The sequence below is a fragment of the Dryobates pubescens genome, chromosome 5, assembly GCF_014839835.1.
Source record: "Dryobates pubescens isolate bDryPub1 chromosome 5, bDryPub1.pri, whole genome shotgun sequence".
NCBI lineage: Eukaryota > Metazoa > Chordata > Aves > Piciformes > Picidae > Dryobates > Dryobates pubescens.
In genome coordinates this window covers 21,258,274-21,283,060 of record NC_071616.1, presented here as the reverse complement: position 1 = coordinate 21,283,060, position 24,787 = coordinate 21,258,274, and the positions used below count along the sequence as shown (strand labels likewise).

Sequence of the window (24,787 nt, the reverse complement as noted above, 5' to 3'; positions counted from 1 at the left end):
CTCAGCATCAAAAGCAAGTCCAAGCTTCTCATTTAGAAAAACTGTAGATGTAACCAGCCAGTAGTCATGTCAGGACTTCATTTGAAGAAAAGCAGACCTGCTAGCTACTCTCAGATCACAAGACACTAAAGGTTCTAGAAAAGCCCATCCCTGTTTAAAAGCAGTTTTTCACCATTACATAGATAGGAGCAATGCTAGTCTAATGGAATAGAAGTAGTATCTGACTGCTTTTTATAGCTATCTGCTACTCATCCCCACCCTACTTCATCCCCCACTCCCCGATTCCAGCATATATACATCTCTGCTGTACTCAAGGAGATTAAGTTCCATCTCTGAAGTCCAAACTTTCAACTGCTGATGCTTAAATTTGAACAAACACCACAAGATTGCCTTTCAAATAATTTATTTTCCTTATACATCCACAACCAGACAACAAAAGCACCAGGGAAAAAAAACAGCTACAAAGGTACAAGGGCTTCCTGTGATAACTTGCTTTTCCTGAGATTTTCCAGGAAAAAACAAGAACAATATCAGCTACTACATTTACCACTTGTTAAAATACTTCTATTATACTGTAAATGCCTTTGACTATACCACATCTAGGCACCTTTTGTGTACAAGTTATAAATCAGTATTTTTGTTGACAATACAGCAGAAGTGAAACAGATTTACTTTTGCCAACCATCTTAGCAAACAACGTCCATGTCAAAAAATAATCAATTTAATCTGAAGTGAGTGGTCAGCAGCTACAATTTTATTCTAGTGACCAGAATAGTTACATTCTAGGAGATCTTTACACCAGTTCTTAGACTAGGAAACAGTTTAATCTTACTGATTTTCTTTCTCCTTCCACAGTATCTTCACAAATTCTTTGTACCAATCATAACCAGAGTATTTTAAATCGTCATTTACATTCCAACCTTGCTGAACATAAAATAATTTTCAGAGCACCTCATATAACCCTAAGTTACAGACAATTGTGAGTCTGTTATTCAGTGCAAATTAGCATTGATAAGCAATGTTTCACATAAAGTACATCTAGTGACTTCTCAATTCCATAACCAGTTACTCCCTTCAATCCACCAAAGGCCGCTTGCTTCCAGTTAAGCATGTTCCCTTTACAAACTCAACACAAGTTCTTTGAGACCTGCTTCCCACCCATGTCCACCTCTCAACTACTTGACATTCAGAAGCTAGTCAGCAAGTGTACTCTGACTAGAAGGGGTGTCTTGAGAACAGAGGCAAAAAAACAAGGAAAAGCACATTCCGCATTACACCACTGTGTGATTCTGTAACTGAAGTTAGAGGGAAGCAGTGCAGGTACCCTGCTCTCCCTTGAGACAGGATGAACAGCATCCCCCAAAAGGGGGATGGCTACAAATCAAAGGTTCAGAGAATACCAACAAAATACAACAAAGAATCAAATTATTTCCATGACAAGAATGAAAGGATCAGTCAAAATTCCTCAGCCTGGAAAATGGGCAAGAGGTGCATGGGGTGGAAGTCTACAACACACAACAGGCCCCAGGTATCTGCCATTCTCTTCTTGACAAGAGCTCAAGGGCCATAATCATAAGCCACAGTCAAAACAAAGGAAAAGACAGTATTTCATGCAGATTGCCTAGAGCAAAGTGGTTCTAAGAGCTTTGCGGGTCCAAGGGCAGACTAGCACAAGTACTTAGGACAGACCAATCCACAACTAGTTCAGGAAGTCCCCAGGTTGAAAACAAAGCTTGGGAGAGTAAGGTTTTCTATATTCTCGCTCTTAGCCTTCCATGAACATTTGCTTATGTTCCCTGAACTCTGGTTTCAGTACAGGTGCTGTTCTGAAGCAAATATTCTGCCTTTTCTGACAGCTGACATAAAAACTAAAGCGTACTGGGGAAAAGAATAAAAATTATACTGTGAAGTCTTGCATGTCTGCCTGAGCCATTAGTATCTATCCCAGGGTAATCAAAATTATGACCAAGAAATTAGAGTTACAATGCTACTTCAGAACTCTTTGAAATCCATGACAGTAGTCATAAATTGGAAAAAAAAAAAAAAAATTAATCAAGACTCTCCTTTCTGCAATATTGAAATTTCATATTGAATAATTGTGGGGGGGAGGGAGGGAGAATATTCAAATCACCAAACTATAGTAAACCATCTACCTGCTGCAGTAGATGCAACAAATGCTATTCAGAAAAAAAGACAAGCCGAGCCAGATCTATTAATTGTAAGATCTTACTATTTGGAATAAAAGTTTAGAGGACTCTAGGCTTATGAGACATCCCCTGAGAAAAAGGCAATCAGACAGTCTTTTAAGAGTGATTAAGTCAGGTGACAAAGCAGAACATATTGTCATGAAGGGAAGATATGAGAAATGCACTAATACAGACTGACAAGTGCCAAGTGATGTACTAAGATTATTGATTTTATAGTAATTTTTCACACAAATTTGTCAGCACACTTACAATATACTCCTGGTTTAACTACAAGAAAACCAATATTTGGCTTGGGAAGTTGAAGTCTACAACAGAAAGCTAACCAAAATAATTAGGCAGTTCATCTCCAAACTTCAGCCATTCTATTTACAGTCATTAAAAAAAAATAAAAAATAAAAAACCAATCCCTGTTGGCTTCTAGTGTACTGTAGATGAAGGCTGGTGCTATTCCTAGTCACTCTTGCTTCACTATGAAAGCGATTCTGCACTGTCTATATATGTCACTAAGCTGCATATTCCAGTTCCACACAGACACGTTCCTCTACTGTAGCTGAAGAGCAAGCAAGAAATGCCTCCTCCATTAAAAGCCAAACCTGTCAGGCACTTGGGAAACTAGTCTCCAAGGAGGAATAAAACAGCTTTCAAAACATCACCTATATTCTCCAGGGAGAATTAGGGAAGAATAGAACAGGAAAGGTGAAGGTTAGGTTAGTAGGACAAAATCTGTGAAGGCAAGAGCATCTGTAACAATCTGAAAGTACTAACAAGAATGAAGAAGCATTTGAACTTTAAAGAAGATTAAATGTCAGACACTAAGTTTCCCTAACTCAACTGAGCCATGTCAAATGCAGTGCATCCAATATTGTACAGAACCCTTGTCATTACTCAAAGTCCCCCACAAAAACTACATGAATTAGATCCATTCTTTTCAGAGACAGATAAATTGCCTAGATTTCTAAAAGATGCTCCTAGAAATTCTATATGGAGACCTAGAGTGCTCCTGATAAATGGAAACAGCAGATGTTATCCACTCAGCCTTTTGGATCTGCCTCTAGATACAGACTCAGCCCAGGACAGATTCAGAACTTCAGCCAAAACCATAATCCTTTAGTCATCTCAGGAAACACTTTTTAGATGAAAAGGTAAAGGGGTGAGGAAGCAGGAATGAAGACAACACAGGCCTTTAAACCTATGTCAGGGGGTTTATTTGAACTTTTTCGCACTGTCCAATAGTGGGGAAAAAAAATAATCTGTAAACATTTTGGTCGGAACCCACCAATTAGAAGACCTCTCTTTAGGTCTGTATCACATCATGGGAAAAGACTTCCAGAAAGTCACTATCATTCAACAACTCCATAAAACTGCTTCTTTTCTACATAAAGCAATCCCTTCCCACCCCACATAGTCTGATACACTTCTATCTGCCTGCATCTTGAAAGCATCTCAAATGATCTATTTGCTGGACAGAGCATCCCCCAAAAAGCTTTAGGCATATAGAAAATGAGCCTCAAAAAGGACAGGCACTCCCAAATGCCAGCTCTTCCACAGCTGCCTAAGCACTGCGACGCTCTGTTCACAGATAACTACTATGGATGAACAAATGACACTATGAAGAAGGATGACACACAAAGTAAAATACACCTGAAAAGAGTCTTAAACCATCCTGATCACTTAGCTTTATTTCAAATACCTGAGAGCTAATGACCACCACAGAAAACCAATACAACCTGCAAAGAAGCATCAGTCATCCTTCCTACTGTCACAGCTCCCTTCTGCTAGATAACCTAACATATCTATATACACTAAACAGAATCTGATTGAAAGTTAACCAATCTTTAAATGTCCTTTGATATAGGCAGTAATGTCTTTGTTTCAATGAGGTTTTCTGGAAAGCAAACTAGGATAGAATATAGTATCAGCAAGCTTTCCTTCTATACCTTAGCAGAAATTAAGGCAGTAGAAAAGCCAGCCAGTAGCCAGAACAAAACTATTTTAAATACAACAGCTACCAAAACAATAGTATTTGGTATGCTATACTACAACCATACAAAAATAGATAACATCATCCTAGTTTATGTGTAAAAGTAGTCAAGGGCTACAGTCTGTATTGTGCCTGAATTTCTCAAACAGCAGAGCCAAGTGTGCCCTCCCCAGGTTTCATTTCTCTTTTTCACAATTACAGAGCATAAGCAGCAAAAGGGGGGAAAAAAAAATCCCACATGCAGCAACCCTGCAAATCTGCTACAAACTCAAGGAGCCCTCCCCTTCCATTCTCTTCAGGGAAAAGCACAAGGTGTTTATTTTCAATTGAGATTAAATCAGAAGCTATATATAGGAGAAAACTCCAGCAATTGCAATACATGTTTCTCTGCTAGTATCAAATTTAGTGGTCAAAAAAACCAAACAGAAGTCAGAAACCTACCATTTTAGAGGGAGGGTCACAAGATTAAGTTTCACTAGACATTTTACCTGATCATTACAGGAAAGTTAAAAACCAAGCTATTCACATATTAAGACACTTTCATGATTTCACAGCTATTTAAGATACAGTTCTCTCCACCACAACTGGAGCTAGCACTAGTGGTTTCCAGAAATCCATTGAGTTAATGCAATAGCAAAGAACAGAACAAAGCATTGATGAAATTAGAGAACAGACAAAAAAGCCTTTCCGAAGAAGACATGCACAAATACAATGCCATGCAGACAGTTGGGTACCGCCTTAATGTTATTTTATTAGATTTTAGCAGAAGCTTTCAGCCTTGCTACCATCTTTGAACCATTTTAGACAAACTTGATATTAACCAAGTATCCAAGTCCTACCCTTTTCCTAAAGTTTTGGAAGAAGTCCAAGATAAATTAAGTCCATTATACATACACTTTCTCATTGCGCTAATGAAAGCGTAGCTAGATGTTCTCTTTTGAAGTGTACGTAACAGTGAAGACCCATTAATGGTTAGTGCAAGACTTGTTTTATGCTAATATTTAGAATTCAAAGATTAACTTGCAATTAATACTGCACTTCCCTCCCCTCTGTAGCATGGATATTGGTGTCCTCTGGGCACCTCAAGCCATGCATCATTATAATTTCAACTTGAAGTCAAGAGGGAGTTAAACAAACTACGTAATAACATACTTTAATTATCATTCTAAACACAGAACACCTGCATGCACTCTCCTTTGTATTGGAAATATGCATACTAAGAAGGCAGGCAAACAAAAAAAAACAGATATACCCCTAAGTTCTACATATGCAAAGTTCCCAGGAACAGAAAGCAGTGGTTTAATTTTAACCCTTTTAAACCATGGCAGCTGTTGATAGCACTGCAGTGTCTCCCTTTGCTTTTAAATAAGCAAATGCCCACAAAACTAATTCAAACTAATGAGCCTAGATGTCTTGCCCCAGGAAGATGAGAGGCCCATCATTCAACTAATGTTCCTAAGAGAGTACATTAGGGTACTGTTTTTCTAAGTCCTCTTCAGCTTTCTCATCAGTCTTAACCACATCAACTCTAGAGCTAGCTGGGTAGCATCAGACACACTTGAAAGAGGATGCAGAAGTCAAAGGCTTTGCTGGTCCACAATGATGGCAACAGCTGTCTAGCAAGCATTTGTGTAACTCCAAACAAGATGATGGTGGTGTTCTCCAGTGGTGTTGGCTCCAAGCACAGGTATCATCATAGGCCTTTTCACCATGAAGAACATGTCTAGGTTCTATTCTTATGCAAAGTGCATGATGGTTTTGGTCAACTTGAAATTCACACCGGCACAAAACTGTTACGTAGACTACAGGTTTCCTCACAGTATGAGAAACATCAATCCAGAAAATGGGCATAACACATTTAAGCTGTCCTTTATTACAGCCCCAAACTTAACACCAGGTCAGTTTTGAATTTCTGCACATACTAGAGTCCAGCAGAGAAACAGAAAGAAAACACCATATTTCAGCCTTGAGAATTTTCATCTTCACTTATAACCTCCTCAGCTGTCTGTATCAGGGCACTGAAGACATAACCAAAGCTACATCTATATCTTGCTGTTCTCCATAAATTTATGGGAATAAATTGAACAGACAAGAGTCACCACTGTAAGATACGGTACAAGTCCTTCCATGCAGATCTACACAAGCTAGAATCTTGAATATATGGATCAAACAGGAATTCTGCACACAGAGATGTACACTTAAATATACATGGGAGCAGCAGAGTTCAGTTGTGAAAACAACAAGTTTATAAACACTTGTAACAAATCCTTATCCTGTATTCCAACAGCAGGATTGAATATTCTGATCAGTGCTTTGTGGCTACAGTAAAACTCAACCTTTGTAGTATCAATCATTATGCTCTATTTAATTACTATTAAAAAAATCAACTGCTTACAGGTGCAAATAAACAGCATACAACAGTGTATGTATCCTACAATTCCAAGCTATAGAAATATATGGCAACCAAGATTTGATCAATCTTGACACAGCAAAGTAGCACCAGAACTCTAACAGCAAATATTATTATTCAGATTACTGTGAACTAGAGGGGATCTACCTCTGTATTAGCACAAATTAAACAAAATCCACAATCTGCCATGCCTCTGGAAGAAAAGCTTTGTAACAAGTGTCACAAAGTACATGGAACCACCTTTGAAAGCAAGCACTTGCCCTGTAAACTTGCTCTAAGCTTTTCCAAATTTTTTCCCTTCTCCCACCAACATGGATCTGGAAGTTAAAGGGAGATTAATTATCACAGCAAGTCTTCAACTTCATTCCATTGTTGACCCCTGGTTATTTCTTTGGTGTGTACCAACCAGTGTTACAGCTTTCCTCATGAGAATCAATAGAGAACAGAATGAAGCCACCTAAAGCAGCCCAATGTTAAATAAACCTGGAGAACAATTTTTCTAACCCAAAGCTTGACTCATAACTTGCTAATGTGTATTAATTAATACTTTTCCAGCTTCTTTAGTACATCACTTGACACTGACCCTTCTGCTATTCTGTCTTCTTCAAAGCCTTTGGCAAATCCAAGCTTCATAGAATACCAACTCTTGCAAATGCATCTTAAGGGCTTAGGGACAAACAAATTATTACTGATAGCACAATGCCACAAGTCAAGACTATTTCTTCCTTGCCAGCTAAAGCTTATTTTATTTACCTTACATTTGCCCTGATCTGGGAGTAAATATGAACAGCTTTAGAAGATCTGTTGATGGGAAACAGTTTGTTCTTCTAAGTCCTACCACAATTACATTCTGACAGTCCACAGGTTAAGTACAGGACATGCAGTGTTAGGAACAGGGATACGATTTTTGGAAATTAACCTCTGAAGAACTGCCACCAGAAGTAGTGAATACAATCTATAAACCATACAGCCCTTAAGTTACCACAGCTTAACAGCAAATGTCAGAAGGCACTGCAGCAGCACTAAGTATTTGACAACCAGCACCTTAATGTAGTCTAAACATTTCAGTTTCTCTGATTCTTTCCCTTCCTCCCTTTCAGATAGAAGAAAACACTTGTGTGCATGAATCATGTAAACAATACTGTTTTACAAACTTCAACAGACAACACTACATCTTGAGTCTATACATAAACATATGGTTTAAAGAACAGTTTATGACCAACATAAGAGGCGCTATTAGCTTATTGATGTGTACATAAACCAGTTATTATCAGGGGGCAACATGGTTTATACTTGCTCTTAATAGTTCACTTTTAGACTTTGTTGATTATATGTGGATAGTTACAGTAAAAACTCCATTTTGGGATATAAGGAAAATCATGTTATTGTAACACATAAGAGGATCAGAACTATCAGAAGCACCCCAAAGAAAATGTTTTACATGGCATGTAAGAAAGGAATGGTCTCCAAAATCTGTTAAGCAGCAGCCCAGATTACCAAATGAGTGCTAATAAAATTGTTCTCCATTAATAGGAGGAACAGTAAATAGAACCAAAAATTGCACACCCTAAAAGCCTTCTATTTCAGTCTTGATTAAAGCAGATCAATTAAGGTATTTACATGCTTAAAAGTACATGCCAGTCAAGCCTTCTAAGTATGAAGAAGCTCCCTAACTAGAACTTAAGTTCTCTTTCACATCAGAAGCATGTACTGTGTTTTAAGGTAGACATTAAAACTTTACAAACTATAAACAGAATTATATATATTTGAGAGGGAAAAAAAAGATTGGAAGACTCCTATTTGATGTTATAAATTAACTGCAAGCTCATACACTATCTCATTCCAATTTGTACATACAGAAATGCTTCAGAAGGGGTAAGGAAAAATAGCTCTGCATAAAGGAGCATTTCTATCCAACTGCAGGATCCTGCAGCAACGTTAACATTGCCTACTTGCTGTGAGTTCAGAAATGTAAAGATTATTCAAATGTTAGACACTTAAAATTACTTGAGCTGGTATGTTCAGAGAACCAGGAAGCATAGGAGAGACTAGAAGCCCAGCAGACTATCTGAAAATAGAAGAGGCATTACAAGAACTATTTAAGCGTAATAAATAGTAATGTACTGAACAAAACCCAACAGAATACATCCTGCTAGAAACAAGATATATACACGCACACATAGTCAAAATTTTCAAGCCCAAAGCAGGATGTAAACAGATTGCAGTTTATGTACTAATACTGCAGTCTTAGCTCAGATTAAAAAAAAAAAACAAACAACCAAACAACTTCAGAGAATGAGCACCTGTGCATCTGTCCATGAGACATATAATTGGTTACTCAAGGACTATTAGGCTGTTTCTTAGCAACCTTGGCAAGCTTTAATCAAGTAAGACTAGGATTGTCATTTAGCCTTGAAATGCCTTGCCCCTTCCACCTAACACAGCATTCTGACTGCTACTGAGGAACAAACAGGCATTTCAAAGTCAACTAAAAATCTGTGCTTACTATGTTTCAGCTGAGAGTTCCTCTTGCTGTCAGAAGATCATGTCAAATATACTTTACACAATTTATTTAGTATCTGAAACAGCAATTAAGAAACCTTTAAGTGTCCTCTTTTTTAAACAAAAGTTAACTATAACTCTTTGAATGTAGGAATGAAGTTTAAAGTTTAATGAGCATAAGCCTATAGCCCAACTCTTAAACAATATTTTACAGGACTAAAACATTCTCCAATGTAATTGCAACAAAAACAATATCAAAAGCAGCAGCAGACATTTCAGGAAAGCATTCATCTGAGAACTGGGTGGTAGTTAAATCTTTGGCGATCCTGAAATGTAACTACTATGCTGCACATTGGATTTCTAAAATCGAGTATCTTTCAGCAAAGTATGGCCATCAGATCAGGAAAGAAAAAAAAACAAGAGGGGATCTCAGTAATTGAAAGCTAAAATAATCTCTTCAGTCCCAGTCCAGCTTCATTGCTCAAATATGTTGTCAATGAATACATGATAGTCTTCACTTAATCTTTAAGACTGATGTCTTATATACAGTATTTTTCCTTATGCAGAAAGGAAAAGCACCAAAAGTCTATGGTTAAATCAGGGATGGACATTCCTTGCCCACTCAAGATGACCTACACAAGAGCTATCACACAGCTCCCTTCAGCTCTCTCCCAACAGATCTCCTTGGGTGTACAGCAGTGGAAAGCAGGAGCTCTGAAGATCCTACAAAAGCAACATGACCTAGCCAAGATGGCCTGAACCATCCAAACTGGTTCATTCCCCAACCCTGAAGGCAGTGGCAAAGGGAAAAGAAAGTGATCAAGCTAATTGTATGCCTCCTGGCTCACATGATAGCTGAGGATGAATCTCAAAAGCCACAAAGTGGATATAGCAGACTACTGGCGCTGATCACCTCTAGCCAAAGGCAATCAATTTTCAACAGCCACTAACCAGAATTCAGAGTGGTTTTTCAGCAAAATGTGCATACAAGGCCTATCAGTGATGACACAAAAGAGAATGATGGACCTGCTGCCAAGGAACACTAGCTACTATCCTTTGGGTAAGCATCTGGCTAAGCATAGAGGAGTCAGAAGCCGTATCAGTATCCCCTTATTCCTTACTCGAGGTAGCCTCTCTCCTTCCAAATTGCTGCTCCCAAGCTTTTTCCAGATCAGAAGAGTACTAGCAGCTAGAACTGGGGAGTGCCAGGGTAAAGTAAATTGATGTGCTATCAGGAAAGTAACCCTCCCTTTTTAGTCTCTCCAAGAGGCTGAGCGGCTCTGTACTAGAGCAAGTGATGCAAGGAGGACCCACAGTTGAAAAAAAACAGAGAGGAGGGAGGGGAACTTTCAGGCACACAGTAATTTAAAGCTTCTGCAGATGACTAAGTATATGGTGCGATCACAGTTGCTTTATGAACTTTCATCATTTCTAAGGTATATTCATATCACGTATATCAGAGCCAACACTCAGCCAAAGCAAAACGTACAGGAAAAACAAGCAAAGGAGTCAGACTACACAGAAAGGATGAATTCTACTCATCTCACCTACACATGACTGGATCATGTTTTCAAAGAGGGGCCTAACAGGGACAGCAAAAGTGAAAGCAGTAAGTTAAAAGTAGTCATCACTTACCTCACACATATGCCTCAAATACAACTCTTATCAGACAAGAAAAAGCTTTGTAGCAAGTGATTAATGACAAAGATTAAAAACGCACTAAACCAGTTTTGACATCCAGAGAGTGTAATTGTTTTGCATTTATTATTTGACAGACTTTTCTTTTCCAGCTTTTGTGCTAACCATGAACTCTAATAGTAATTCAAAGCAAACTGAACTTGCACAAGCAATTTACAAGCAGTAGCATCAAAGACAGAAGGCAGCATCTACAACACAAAGCTGTTCAACATCTACACCAGCAGATTTCCTTGAACTTCACAGGACCACTGTGAGTCTGCAACACAGTGGGAATACAATCCGATCGGGCTAGAATTAGTTGCATCTTTAGCGGATCTTATCAAAAAAGAAAAAAAATCTGCATATGAAAAACAGCATTTAAAGCATCTTCAAAGAGCGCCATGAAGCCTTCAATCACACTGTGGTATACTGAACATGCTTTGTTTCTACCTTGACCTCCTTCAACTCACATCCTATTGCGTAAGAGTAATCCTGACTACTCTAGTATCTACCCCATTTTCAGTCAAAAATGTAATGCCCCCACCAGCTGCCTGGCCCAGAGTATAACATTTCACCAATAGACTGGCTGGAGTACCTTACAGAATAAAGATTAGAAAGTTGGCAAGAGGTGTCTAAGCACGCCACTGTCTGGGAGGTAAGGTCATTTGCAAGTTTTGAGTTCAGTCTCAGTGTTTCTAATAAATAAGCAAGTGTTTACTTAAGGAAGCTTTCAAGGAATATAAATAGAAGTGTTCTTCACTATCTGAAAGTCTGACATTCAAAAATCCCCCAGAACTTTAAGGCTAGTAGTATATTGTTTTCTGAGGCGTACCTATGTCAAAGACAGTAAATTCTATATTTAGTGATATCAATGTATGAGAGATTAAGAGAGCAAAGAACATTTCTGCTTAAAATTAGAAGACAGATTTTCTATAGTTACATGAAACTTAAGTCTTTAGTCTTTCTATTCTGGGCAAGCTGCAAATAGTTGCTGGCACACACAGCATACCAATAGCAAATCCCTTTCTCAAACAGTGGTTCTGAAGTGCTCACCATTAAGGCCTTGATTCTTTTTTAGAGGTGACACCTGCAGCTGCTATTGAAATCAACTGGAGTTGTCACTAACCAGTCTCTAAACCATCACCTTCTTTTAGAAAAGAGTGTAACAAACCCTGCAAGCTACTTTTGTATTTGTGTAACTTGAAACTAAAGGGGTATCATTTATATCACACATCATTCCCTCAACCTTTCATATCAAAAAAAGTTTGAAGGCAAATACAGTACTGATCAGGGGAAAGCATGTAATTTCCTAATCTAGTTCCCCAAGACTGTGTTCTGATCCACAATACATCTGTCCATGAATTGCAACAAGCAGGGGAAGGCTTTATAAGTACAAGGACTACAGGCATATTTTCAAACTAAGATGCAGTTTTGCATGCCAGTTTCCACATCAGTCCTAGAATCTGACATAACAATTGGGCAGAGTCATCAAGCAAGCAGCAAGCTGGGGACAGAGGGAGGAAAAGGGGGCAAGTATAAAAAGAAAGCTTTGTGCTATCAGCAGAGCCCTTCCACCTGGACAAAAAGAGTTAGGCTGCTGGCAAATGAGATTTTAAACATTTATGTAGTTAATCAATATATGGCTATCAACCACATTTTTTTTTAATGCCAACTTCCTCTGATAAGGAGGTGTGATGGATGTGCATTATAAGCCATCACTATACCAGGGGAGTTTTACATTTTGGCATAAGATCTTGCTCTCACTTCTTATTCCTTGCCCTCAGGTCTTGCAGGCACTTTTTTTTTTTAAATGGAATTTCAGCAAAGCAAAGAACAACTACTTAGAGATGAAAGGCTGCTGTGCATCACTTGAGGATGGTTCATACATGAAATTCTCATCTTCTTCATGAAAAAAAGTACATACTGTTCCTCAAGTATGGCTGTGAACAAGCACTTTTCTCAGTGCTGAATAGCCTAACTTTAACCTTCCCACTTTAAGTAGATCCATCATGATGGGCTGTCATTCAAGCTGACAGGCTGTATGCTTACTCCATCACAGCGAATATCGTAATCTTATCTAGGATATTTTCATTACAAAGCCTCAAGATCCTGATCACAGAGTAGGGATGGCTGTGTCAAGACAAAAGGTAGACCAACTGGAGACTATAGGCCAAACAAGAATAGGCAAGAACATTTCTTACAGTTAAGCTGTTCCCTGTGGGTATCAAGGATCCCAGACAATACACACCAAGACTAGATGCCTTCCATGGCCTAACCACCTTAGTTTTTTCAAATTAGAAGGATTGAGAGAAGTTGACGCAGAATTCTATACTGAAGACAACAGTGCCAAAACACTGCACCCATTAAGTTACAAAAGCTGCAAGGTTGAGTATTCCCACTCAGGTTTTCAGAAGAGAGGAGTTGCTTTCTATGAAATTTGATGTGCACTGCTGCAACCAAGTTACACTCTCAAGAGCTTTCTGTATTTGATGGTTCACACTCCTGTGTATATTTTAGACCAAGACTGAATCCTTACAGGCATTTGGACAAGACTCACATGTAGACTACATATGGATGAAACTCACACAGAGTCTGGATATTGATGTAGTAATTTTTTGATCTACCTGAAAGTTAGTAGCACTTAACAAGTTTAGAGAGGTGATACAATCACACTTTAAATAGGAAAAACTTAAGATCAGTGCCCACAAAAACAGTTTCCACATTCTAGTAAAAAAAGTGCTCTTTACCAACACAAGTTGTGAGGGATCCCTGAACCTCCAATACCCTTTATTCAGAGAGGTACACCGAGTCTAGCTAGGCACCAAGGAAAACAAGCAGTGAAATTGCTTGTTTCTGATACTTATTGCCAAGTCTCTGAACACTGTGAAGTTCAGTTGTGGAGCTCAGAGTATAGCGTATTTATGCATACACTGCACCGCCAGTCACATTGCAGTCTCAAAAACAGAGGGGAAGCAAACAATGCATCCTGTAGTACATTATTTCAACATTCACAACTAGTCAGAACAATTCCTCTGTATGACTAATTAAACTGAAGTAATATCAGTATTTATGGTGCAAGAAAAGCTGTGAATTCCCTGAGGGAAGGAACAGGGTGTAGGGAAAAACCACACATGTGCAACTTCATTTCATGCCATCTTGTAATGGAGTGTGAAAAATAGTTCCATCTAATCCATCCAGAAGAACACTTGTAACTTTCAAACATCTTCAGATGCAGCCTTCAGTTATGCCTGAATCTAAAATTCTGCCAGTAACATAACTGTTATTGATAAATATTGCTCTGCCAGACAATTCGAACTTCAGTATCTGAATAGACAGCTTTGTGCTAGAAAAACACCACTCAGGACTAATGAACAAAAATTGTCTAAGAATGGACTCTCTAAAGTTACTTTAATACTTCCATCTTTGCAATTTTAATTGTATCAGTTGTTTGTTAACAATCTCAAATGAGTATTAAATTTCAAATTTTACAGCAGGAGGCAAAGGGAAAAAAAGTAAGGTAGGTGGGTGACAGCTGTATTGTTCTAGCTGTTCCTCAGCCTCTCCCACTGCCAAATTTCTGTGGATTATGTATCCCTAGGTAGCAATTTTAAGAACTTTTTGGCATTATCCCAAGCTCCTCTTGCAAAGCAGTGATCAGACTAATTGTATTTTAAAAGGCAAAAATAAGAATAAACTGCATAACTGACACTGCATTAAACAGTGGAAGCCACTGAACTCCAGTACTGCAGCTTTGCAGCAAAACCACTTGTCCAAATTTCAGAATAAAATTTTACCAAGTAAAATAAACAAAAAAACCCTCAGTATAATAAAACCAAGGCAAAAAACCCTGCTTTTCAAGATACTGTTTGCCTTACAGCTACTGCTAGCTCAGGACACTGCAATATCAGAAATAAAAAAAAACTCCCTCAAGCAATTTACACAGTAAGTTAGTCTCGTTAAGTGAAGAGTTGTCATTCAGACAAGGTTCAGTAGGAAGTCCACATATAGCAGTGCTGGCTTTCACTAGGGTTGGATTTCGGTTTTAAAAATGCAACCTAGAACTACTGAAATAAACCAAAGGTTTACTCCCTGCCAGCACCGAGGCAAACTTGTTTCGTAAGTGAGGACAAAATTCCTGCTCCTCTTCAGTCATTGCTTCACTCTCTATTCGGTAAAGCAACACTAATTTCACTTCTGTTGCACGGGGGGGTGGGGTGGGGGGGGTAGTCACATGAAGAGACTATCCCCCACATTGTTGGCTCTTGTTCTCAAACTTGAGTAGAGTATTATTCAATAACAATTTTGGAATTATCCCAGGGAATTGAAACCTAACCCAGCGACTCCATATACTTCAAAAACCCCTCATGTTAAACAGGCATTACAACTAAGTCTCCTCCTTGCAGAGTCCACACAGCTTATGTACAGCTGTGACAAAGATGCTACATGTCCATTTTGGACTGGTCATTCAGAGCTTCAGCTGCAGCTAAATATACAGGAGTGACTTCTTTCTGTAAGTGCATCACAGAGTGCAAATCTGGGATTGTTTTTAAAACCACAACTACTCCACAGCTTATTTTTAGCATTAAGAGTGGGCAGGAAGAGCATTCAGTAAACCTTTCAAAAATCAGCCAGCCACCCACTGAACTGCAGTGACACTGTTTAAATAAATTACAGGGTGCTTTACAACAGCTGCAAAAAAGCAATGAAAAGACAAATCAAAGACTTTTGAATCCTTTAAAACGCCAGAGGCAATGAAACAAGAAATAGCAGCAGACACTGTGAAACACTGCAAAACACTGCAGTAATCTACCTGCAAGAATTATGTCCAACAGGCCTTTCTTCAGACTTGATGAGCATAGAACAACAATATCCGGCAGCTGCAAGGTAGGAATGCGCCTATTCCAACAGAGAAAGACCAAAGAAGGCCAGTCTCATAGACCTGCACTGCAAGGATTATCAAATTCTCCTCTCGTTTGGAAGCTGGCAAAATAAAAGAGTTAAGCTTCCTTTACTTCCTCATGCAGATGGAGTTTGAGGTGCTAATATTATTAAAACATCCCACTGAAGAGTTTATGATTTCATCAAGCCTACATTAAATGGTAAATAAAGAGAAAGAATCTTAAGTTATAAGATCAAAAGGAACATTTAAGATCAGATTTCCAAATACCCTTGTTTAATGATATTTGCTATCTTAACAGGAACCTTTCTACATTCAACAGACCACAGGACTAATAAAAGGCAAAGCATCACAACTTGGAAACCAGAATGTAAATGCCTCCCTGCAAAGAAATTTATTTGTTGTACCATTTCTTTAATCACCTAACTCCAGTAAAACCCCTACCATCAAATAGAAGCCAGTTCTTAATTTGAGGTATACAGGCTTCAGTTTGAAAAAGTCCTGACACCACAGAAAATTAAGATACTCATATGGATTGGTTTCCCTTAGCATGAAAAAAAAAACCAAGCCGTTTCGTCCCTGATCACTCCTAGTATAATTTTTCCGGGTAACAAAGATCCTGTGAGCTACCTATCTTGAGAGGTCGGCAAATACCATTTCAGCTGTTAGTCACCAGGTGCGGGGCAATCAAGTGGTACTGGGGCTTCCGATACGCATCTTCCCTCCTGAGCTAGAGCATTGCACCATCCTCATTCCTCAGCGCCTCTCAACTTGCCAGATCCCACCCCGTGGCCCACTTGGAAGGGCCGAGAGCAACAGCTGTGAAACTCCCTGCAGGATCATACCTGCCCGCAGCCGGGCAGGAAGCCCGTCCTTTCCTCCTCCCGCACGCCACTCCCCAGCTCGCCCCAGCACGGGCCCCGCTCCGCACCTAGCACACTCGAGAAGCAGAAGCCAGGATCGCCATCCGCCAAGGACGGGGATGGCTACTGGCCTTCAGCCTCTAGTGGTGTACCCCTTCAGCCAAGCGGCGCACGAGGTGAGAGGTAACAGATTAGAAGGAGCGAGTCAGAGAAAACCCCCAAGATCCTAAGGGAAGGGCAGAGCGGGACGGGGGCAGTGCGATGGTCTCGCACACACATGCCCACAGCTCCCGCCGCCCCACAGCCGAGGCACGGATCAGGTTTCTGACAGTATCAGGGCATGGCTGCGCTTCAGGAGCTCCCTATCGAGTCTTGCGCCTGATGGAAAACTGCTCCAGCACCCCTCCGCTCAGCCCTGTACAGGTACGGGAGCTGGCTGCGCTCGGGACGCGGGCGGCCCCAGCCCTCACGCCTGCCTGCGGCGCCGACAGCGCCCGCCCCTCGCGGCCCCCGCGCCAACGGCCGCCGCGCGCGCCGCCGCCGCCGAGCGGCCCCGCCCGCGCCCCAGGAGGGGCAGCAGCTCGCGCCCTTCGCGAGCCGCGGCACGCGCCCCACGCCGCGCCCCCACCTGCGCCGCGCGCACCGCCCAGCAGCGCCCCCAGCTGGGCACAAGTACGCGCTGCGCGGAGCAGCCGGGGCTTGGCGGCTCGGGGTGCGCTGCTGCCGTCGGGCTTTGCCTTTCGGATACGCTTTGTCCGTTATTACTCTCATTATTTTAATTTTCTTAGCCCAGAAGCCGCACCTACAGCGGGGGCGGGAACCCGTCGTGCCGTTAGTCCGCAGTCAGACACCATTCCGCAGTCGATCCCCGGAGCGACCCCCGCCAGCACGCCCCCGCCGCCGGCAGCCCTTTGCAAGATTGTCGCCGTTCCTGCGGCCCACCGCGGAGCGAGAACTGCGTACATCCCCCCGCACCTTTTTGCTCCGGCCGTACCCCACAGCCTCGGGAGTCGGCTGCCCCACCCGGGCAGCAACCCAGCAGTTCGCCCAGCTTTCTAACGGGGGAGCGGGCAGCCGCTGCAGAACTGGCGCGGGGTGAGGGGTGGGAGGGAGAATACAAAAAGGACGATAACGACAACACGATCATCAACCTACCGGCCACGCAAACTGAAAGGGAATAACAATCCTGCCCGTCTCGGGGGTTCTGCCTTGATGGGAGTATTTGTTGCTGTTCAAATAGAAAATATTTCCACCGAGAACGGGGGTAGATCCGAATCCGTAGTTGCAGGGTCCGACCGGAGTGATCTTGGCCTGATATTCCTTGAGGCAGACTTTCACGTAAGTGTCGCACTCGTCCCGGGTACAGTCCAGGTTCTGGGGGCTTTTCATGCCATCGCAGCATTCCCCATTGAACAACTCGCCGTTTACATTCCGCACCGAGTTAAGCTGCAGCTCGAAATAGCCCGTGGACCGGGACACCTAAAAATAAAAATCAAAGGACAGCTTCGTTACTACCGCGGGCGGTGGCAGCGCGGGGAGTGCAGGGCTGTGGCCAGGCGCTCGCCGCCTCCCCGCCTCCAACTTTCGCCGGCTGAGGGTTTAAACCCCGCCACAGCTGCACACATACACATATAAATATATACACATGTATACAAGATAACGCACATAGTGGGACCGGAGCGGGAGGAGGAAAGGGGACGCGTAGCCCGCGGCCGGGAGCCGATTCCCCCGTGCTCCCCTACCTGCACGCAGGAGGCGAGGAGCAGCGCCAGGCCGAGCGCGGAGGCGCGGGGTACCCGACTCCGCCGCCCGGCGCCCCGCATGCCTGCTGCTGCTCCGCGCGGCCGCCTCAGAGGAGCCCGCCAAGCCCACCAGCCACGGACCAGCGGCTGCTCGCGGCATGGGCGGCGGGGGAGCCACCCGCAGCGCGCCGGGGGGCGCAAGGCATGGGCTGCCGGCGGGGCCGCCCGGAGCGCTCCGCCGCCGCTCCCCTCCCGCGGGCTCTTCTCGCCCTCTGTGCGCTTCGGCTCCGCGGACACCCAACAAGTAGGTGCCGGAGTGACAGCTTCATTACCCATTCGCCGCTGCTGCCGCTGCCTTCATATTAATGAGGGGGACGGCCCGGCCCCGCGGCCGGCGGGTGGGGCCAGCGCTGCTCCCGCCGCGGCTCTTAAAGGGCGGCAGACAGCAGTAAGAGCCTCCGCCCGGTCTTGCCTTGCTGTGCTCTGCCTTGTTTCTCTGGTACCGGGGGGATCCGCCAGCCATAGGGCGTGGGGGAGCACGAGTTGGGTACCTGCGCTCCCCACAGCTACAGAGGGGTATTCGAAATGTGTGCACCCACCCTTTGTGTGTAAGTGGATGGGATCCATGTACCTGCAGTGTTGGAGGAGTGACCGCGTGCACCCAGGGCTGTGGAGAAGTGCGTGAGGTGGGTGCAGTCCTGGCCACGAAGGGGCACATGGGGTACACTCACACAAGGCTGCACAGGGTGTATGCACCCACAGACGCAGAAAAGTACACGTAGTGCAAGCCACATGCAGGCAAGAAGTGATGCTGGGGGAAACGTGCACACATCATACACCTACAGCTGTGGAGTACTGCACAAGGTAGGATCACCTACAGCACAGCTGTGGAGTAGGATGTATTTACAGTCATGGAGGACTGTGCTGGTTGAGAGTGCCCGCTGCCATGGAGGAGCATGTTGTGCACAAGCCTAGCTGTGGAGAAAAAAACCACAGTGTTGGATCATCCGTAGCAGTGGAAGAGTCTGCATGGTATATGCACCCACAGCTGTGGAGGACTGTATGGGTTGGGTACACCCATTGCTGTACAGAAAAGCAGAAGGTGGGAGCACCCACAGCCCCAGAGGGCTGTGTGTAGGCTGCATGCACCCACAGCTGTGGAGGAACACAGTGGTGATCCCACGGCTGTGAAGCAGTACATGAGATACATGTACATACACTCATGTAGAAGCACAAAGGGTGCACACACAAAGCCACATAGGATTTGACACAGGATCGCTTATAGAGCGCTCTCAGTGACACGTGTGGAACACAGAGCAGATGGCCAAGTGGTAGGATCATGTCCTTCTCCAGCGGTGGCTCAAGCAACTATGAGAGTAACTGAACAGAGATTTCTCCTTTAATTTAAGCACCCTGTGATTTTGATCCCTGCTGACATCTATGAAAGCTATACATCCAGACAACTGCATGCTATGGATATCCTATCAAAGCCTAGGTCTGCATTTTGGACCTAAGTTTTCTTTCTGTTTCAGTCCCTCCCCCCTCTCCCCATTTAACTCTTTAGAACTGATCATCCAACAGAGTGGACAATTGGAGAACAAACAGCTCAGAAATCAAAGGGCTGTCATGTTCCCCTGTGTGGAAAACGTTTTAGAGAACCTCCCCCAGCCTTTTCAGCGTCCCGGCTGCCTCTGTTCCTCCAGCAGCCAGCCGGCACGCTGCTCCTCTGTTATTCATGGCCAGCCTGCAGCTGCAGCTACTCTCCTAGGCTGACACAGCAGCAGCTGCTATATGTGTGCCAGCTGGCTAGCCGCTCTCCAAAATCCTCTTGTCCGCCCTGCCTCCCCTTGCTTTCCTGCTTCGCCACCTACAGACCTGCTGCTCCTTCCCCACCCACGTCTCCCACTTGCCACAGTCTGCTCTGGTTTCCTATCTACTCAGTGTCCTGAGCCTACCCCTCTGCTGTCCCGGTTCACCTTAGTTGCTCTCCAGGAAACATCCCTCCACTTTCCCTCTCATCCCTCCTGAGCTCGAACAGGAGCTCTCTGAAGTGGAGCAGTGAATATTACTTTTAATTGTTTTGTGTCCTCCCTTTGAATCTGTGCCTCCCAACATAACTGCATTCAAGCTGTCTTTGGTTTTTTTTTGGTTAGGATAGCCTCTGGTATAGCCACCTTGGGAAGAAAGCAAAGTGAAAGCAGGGAGAGCTGAAAGGGGGACAGGACATTGATTTGAGGCATTGTTTTAAAGTTGCTGCATTTCACTAATCAGAAACTCTCCTGGGCCTGTACCCTTGCCCAGATGTGCTGCTTGTTGGCTTTCAAATGGACAGGCAAGTGCTCTTTAATTTTTAATTACTTTTTCTGGTGGCTGAAGAGAATGAGTTTCTTAGATGAGCTTTCTGCCTAACAATTATTTTGCAGTGCATGGCATCCAAAATATTTTGCAAGACCGGTATTTTGTTTGCAGGTATCATCATAAACAAACATAAAACCTCATAATCTGCCTTCTGCATTATGCGGTCAATATACCTGTGGAGGAAGACATATATTTTTATCACCAAGCTAAGTAAATGTAATACAGAAGAAAGATGATCCAGTAGTTACAGCATATGCTCGGTCTCTACAGAGCCAAGCTCGGTTACCTGCTGTATCACAGAATTTCTTTGTTACCCTGAGCACACTGCACACTCTTTTTGTGCTTTGGTTTTGCCTTTGTCAATATTCTACAGGACTCCAAAATTCTGATGCCATTTTAAATTGCCTTTTCTCACTGTAACCTGACTTCACTTGAGCAGAGAGGGGAGGTACAGCTATTTCTAGGCATTCACTCTGCTCAGGGAAATTGTCTTTTTATTCTTCTTGGTGTTGCAGTCTCATTTTCAGCCTGAACTCTGTTCTCTCACTGTGGTCATTATTTCCGGTCTTTCATTCTATTCTTCTTCAGGTATAGAAAGTTGTTTCATTAGTTAGGCACAGATAGAGACCATTTTCAGGAAACATGGCAAAAATATTTCTTAACACAGAAGCTTTGAACTTATATAAAGGCCCAGGGGCCAGATCAAGAGGTGAATGCTGACCAAGGCTAAGAGGAGGCATTCCTTGTATCTTGGATAACCTGCATCAGATGTGTCCCTGTAGGACCAGCCTGAAGGGTCCAATCTCTATCAGAGTTCCTGCTTTCCCATGGGGGCTGCCTCCTGGTAGAATTTGGGGTGAGATGGAGTAAGATAAGGTGAAAAGCAAAAGCCCTTGTGGTGTCTAGGTCATTTCCAACAGGCCACTGAATTTTTCTGCATCCAAAGATGCGGAGACAGGATTTGTCCTCCTATTGCTCCGGTGTTTCCCAGGCTCTGGACCCATGTTGCAGAACAGCTTGTAGGACTGGGCTTCCCCTCCTCTGAGGTAGTATACTGGCTCCATAAGTCATTCCCAATCAGCTGCACTGTCCAAGGCCTGCATGAGGCCCCAGCTGCCAAGTGTAAAGTGTCTCCTCTTACACCCACACCTGCAGCCCAGCGTGATGTCACCCAACCCGCTGCCTTTCCTGGCCATCTTGCGTCTGGCTGCACCCTGTGCCAGCAGCCATCTTTTCTCCAGCACGTGAGGCCAGGACCTTTCCTTCCTCACTTTGTGGTCCTCCTCCCCTCATCTTCCCTTTGGGTCACTATGCCTTTATGTTGAGTTGCGGGGCTGTCTGTGCAGTTCTGTGCAGGCTGTCACCTCTCTGCTGCTCAGGCAGTCGGTATCAATTTCCCTATGCTGAGCACAAGCTTTGAGGTACTCTTATTTCATTCCCTCCCTGCCAAAACAAGAGATGTCAAGATCCAGATTAAAAACAATAAAATAAATACACTCTCTTTGCTGCTCTCTCAATTCCTCCAGCTGCTGCCCTTCTCCTTTCTCCAGCAAGCCCTGCTGACGATAGCAAGTGGGATTTGGGGGCTGTGTATGAGAGAGGGGTGGGAATAGGGCTAAGAAAGCTCATGCTTGACTTTAACTGGGTTTTGATGTCTCACTCAGCAGTTACTCATCTTGCACAAGGGACACAACTGGAGAACATTGATCCCTCTGGCAGGAGAGGGATGTGCTTATGGCCAGTCTCAGGCAGGGTGGAGTGCCGGCATCCCACACCACCTTGTTCCCAGCCCTTTGGGCCAGGATTTTTACTTTTGTGCTCTGGCTGTGCACTAGTGCTAAGTTATGCCTGTATGCAAATCCCTTGCAGGTATGCTCATTAAATCATTTGCATTAAATATCCCTGGAGGATCATAGCAGTTAGGAAGGGGCAGGGTTTACCCATTTGCCTTAGAGATGGCAGAGGGATAGGCATGCCATTTGTTAGCATGTGAGTGGATATAGATGTGGACATGTATCTCACTCAGGCCAGAATGTGTCTGCTTGGGAAAATTAAAGGCAAGAAGATCACTTTGGATGTTGTCCATCTGAAACTTGGCAGAGTAGGAGTTAACCCTCCTTTTCTGGCCAGGAAGGCTACAGCTGCCTGTCCTGAGAGCAAGGCATTGCAGGACAGAACCAGCTGTGAAGAATTAACTTCCCTCCTTCCTCCTCCATGAGAAGCTTCGTGGGCCGGGGCTGAATGGAGAAGTCTGGTCAGGAAGAGAGCTAGAGGGTAACTAGAGAAGGATTTTTCTTTCTCTCTTATTTCTGGAACTTGGCTGGAACCAGGGTATTTTGAACATTGCTGTGGACTTGGCAGGTTAAAGATATGTCTTCTCCCTTGACTTTGACTGAAGAGTCCTGTTAGATTTGTATGGTTCACGTAATGTCTTTAACAAGCGTGTACTTGCGCGTGCGTGCTCTTCATGGAGGCAAAGCAGACCTGAACTGCAAAGATGTTTTAAAATATCTTCCAGTCTAAGACCTGGGAGTGGTTTCTCTTAGGATTGAGCTGCTAGTATAGCCCAAGAGAAGATGAAGTGGAAAAAACATAAGGTAGTGCTTATATTTGTCTTCCTTCCCAACTACTAATAGGAAAGTAAAATTATGCTTGATGGAAGTTGTGCCAGGAAAGGGGCTGAGATCTTGGCACCACCCTTTCCTATTTCAGTGGTTGCCCAGCTCTGAGCTGCTGCTGGTCTCTGTGGGCTCTAGAGCAGAAAGAAGGTGGTTTCCTATCGTTTCAACTTCACTGCCTGGCATGCTTTCTGCTTTTGAGGCCTGGCCTTCTGCCAGCAGAAGCATATGCTCTGTCTGGCCCAAGAAGTCAGTTGGTCTCAGTTTGTACAACTTGGTACTAAAGACCAGCAATATTAATAAAATGAGGGAGGTCTACTGAACACAGACTTTGAGAGTTCCTCCCAACTGATCACCTCCCACATTTCAAAGTCTTGCCTAAAATGTTAACACTTGAGGTGATGGTGGAGGTGTTAATTGGTCAGTTGGGAAAAAAAAATTGTAGAAAACCTGCTTAAGTAATCTGATTTCTGAGACTCTATCCACTCCCATAATACTGAAGATCTTTTTCTCCTGTTATTTTCTGGGTGTATTTTTAGAAATCCACAGCCCATCTCAGAAGCCTTCTCAAAACTGACTGAACCATCCTGTATCCACTACCCATAGGAGGCCTTTATTCTTAAAGTTCAATGCATTCACCTTCCAAGAAACATCTACCTTTGACTTTCTGGGTATGTGAATCACAGCAAGTAAGGTCAGAAGGGATATCCAGAGATGACCTAGTTTATCACATCCACAAGGAAGGACAAACAGTGCCAGTTTCTTGCATAACAGATGGGTATCTGACCTCCTAAAAACATCTCCAGACAGAAATTTCATAGCTGTGATAACCTGTTCTGGTGGTTAACTCTCATTCTGCTATATTGCTGTGCTTTGATTCCCACTTCTTGACCTATTTGCAACAGATGTGGAGAACAGCATATTCCCTTCCTCTCTGCTGCTACCCTTTATGTCTTTGAAGACTCTAGTTGTGCCTCCCTCTGACATCTCTTCTATGCCCTTGATCATTCTATGATTCTTGCAGTCCTACTGCATTCTCTCTGCCCTTTTCTCTCAATTTTTAAAAAATCCAATACCCCAAACTGGACACAAAGTTGCAGTGAGATCTTAGCAGCCTTGGATGAGGTGGGAGGAATAAATCACTGTCCAGGCAGTAGTCATTACTCGCTATGCACACAGACACGATGCTTGCTTCCTTCTTTTCTTTCTTTCTTGCAACAGCATACTGCTGTTGACTTAAATTTGGTTTGCCCTCCACTTAGCAGCTTTTTCACCCTTGGAGCTTTAGATCATGTTTTCTAGTTATAAGAATGTGATGCTAGTGTCAAAAATCCCTAATAAAGAATAGTTTTGTTTCATCTACTAGTTTTTGCACATCCTGCTACCCCAATGATAGGAAAAATATCTGGGTGTTTTAACAAATTTGTTAAAAGCCATTACTCACTTCCTTGTTATTTTCCAGACATTTATAGAGCACGGTTTTTATTTGTTTCAGGTCTCTCCTGGAATTCAAATGGGGTTGCCTTGTGCTT

The 24,787-nt window shown here is 43.2% G+C and overlaps 1 protein-coding gene across 1 annotated transcript in view; it reads right to left on the bottom strand.

The window, feature by feature from the left end:
* Nucleotides 1-18,615, bottom strand: part of JAG2 (jagged canonical Notch ligand 2) — a 66,564-nt gene extending 47,949 nt beyond the window's left edge. Inside the window, exons 1-2 of the mRNA XM_054161753.1 lie at nucleotides 18,280-18,615; nucleotides 17,693-18,016 (exon numbers count right to left, since the gene is read on the bottom strand). Of these exons, the coding sequence (XP_054017728.1) occupies nucleotides 17,693-18,016; nucleotides 18,280-18,615 (660 nt within the window). The remainder of the gene's footprint in view (nucleotides 1-17,692; nucleotides 18,017-18,279) is intronic.
* Between the last annotated feature and the right edge of the window lie 6,172 nt (nucleotides 18,616-24,787).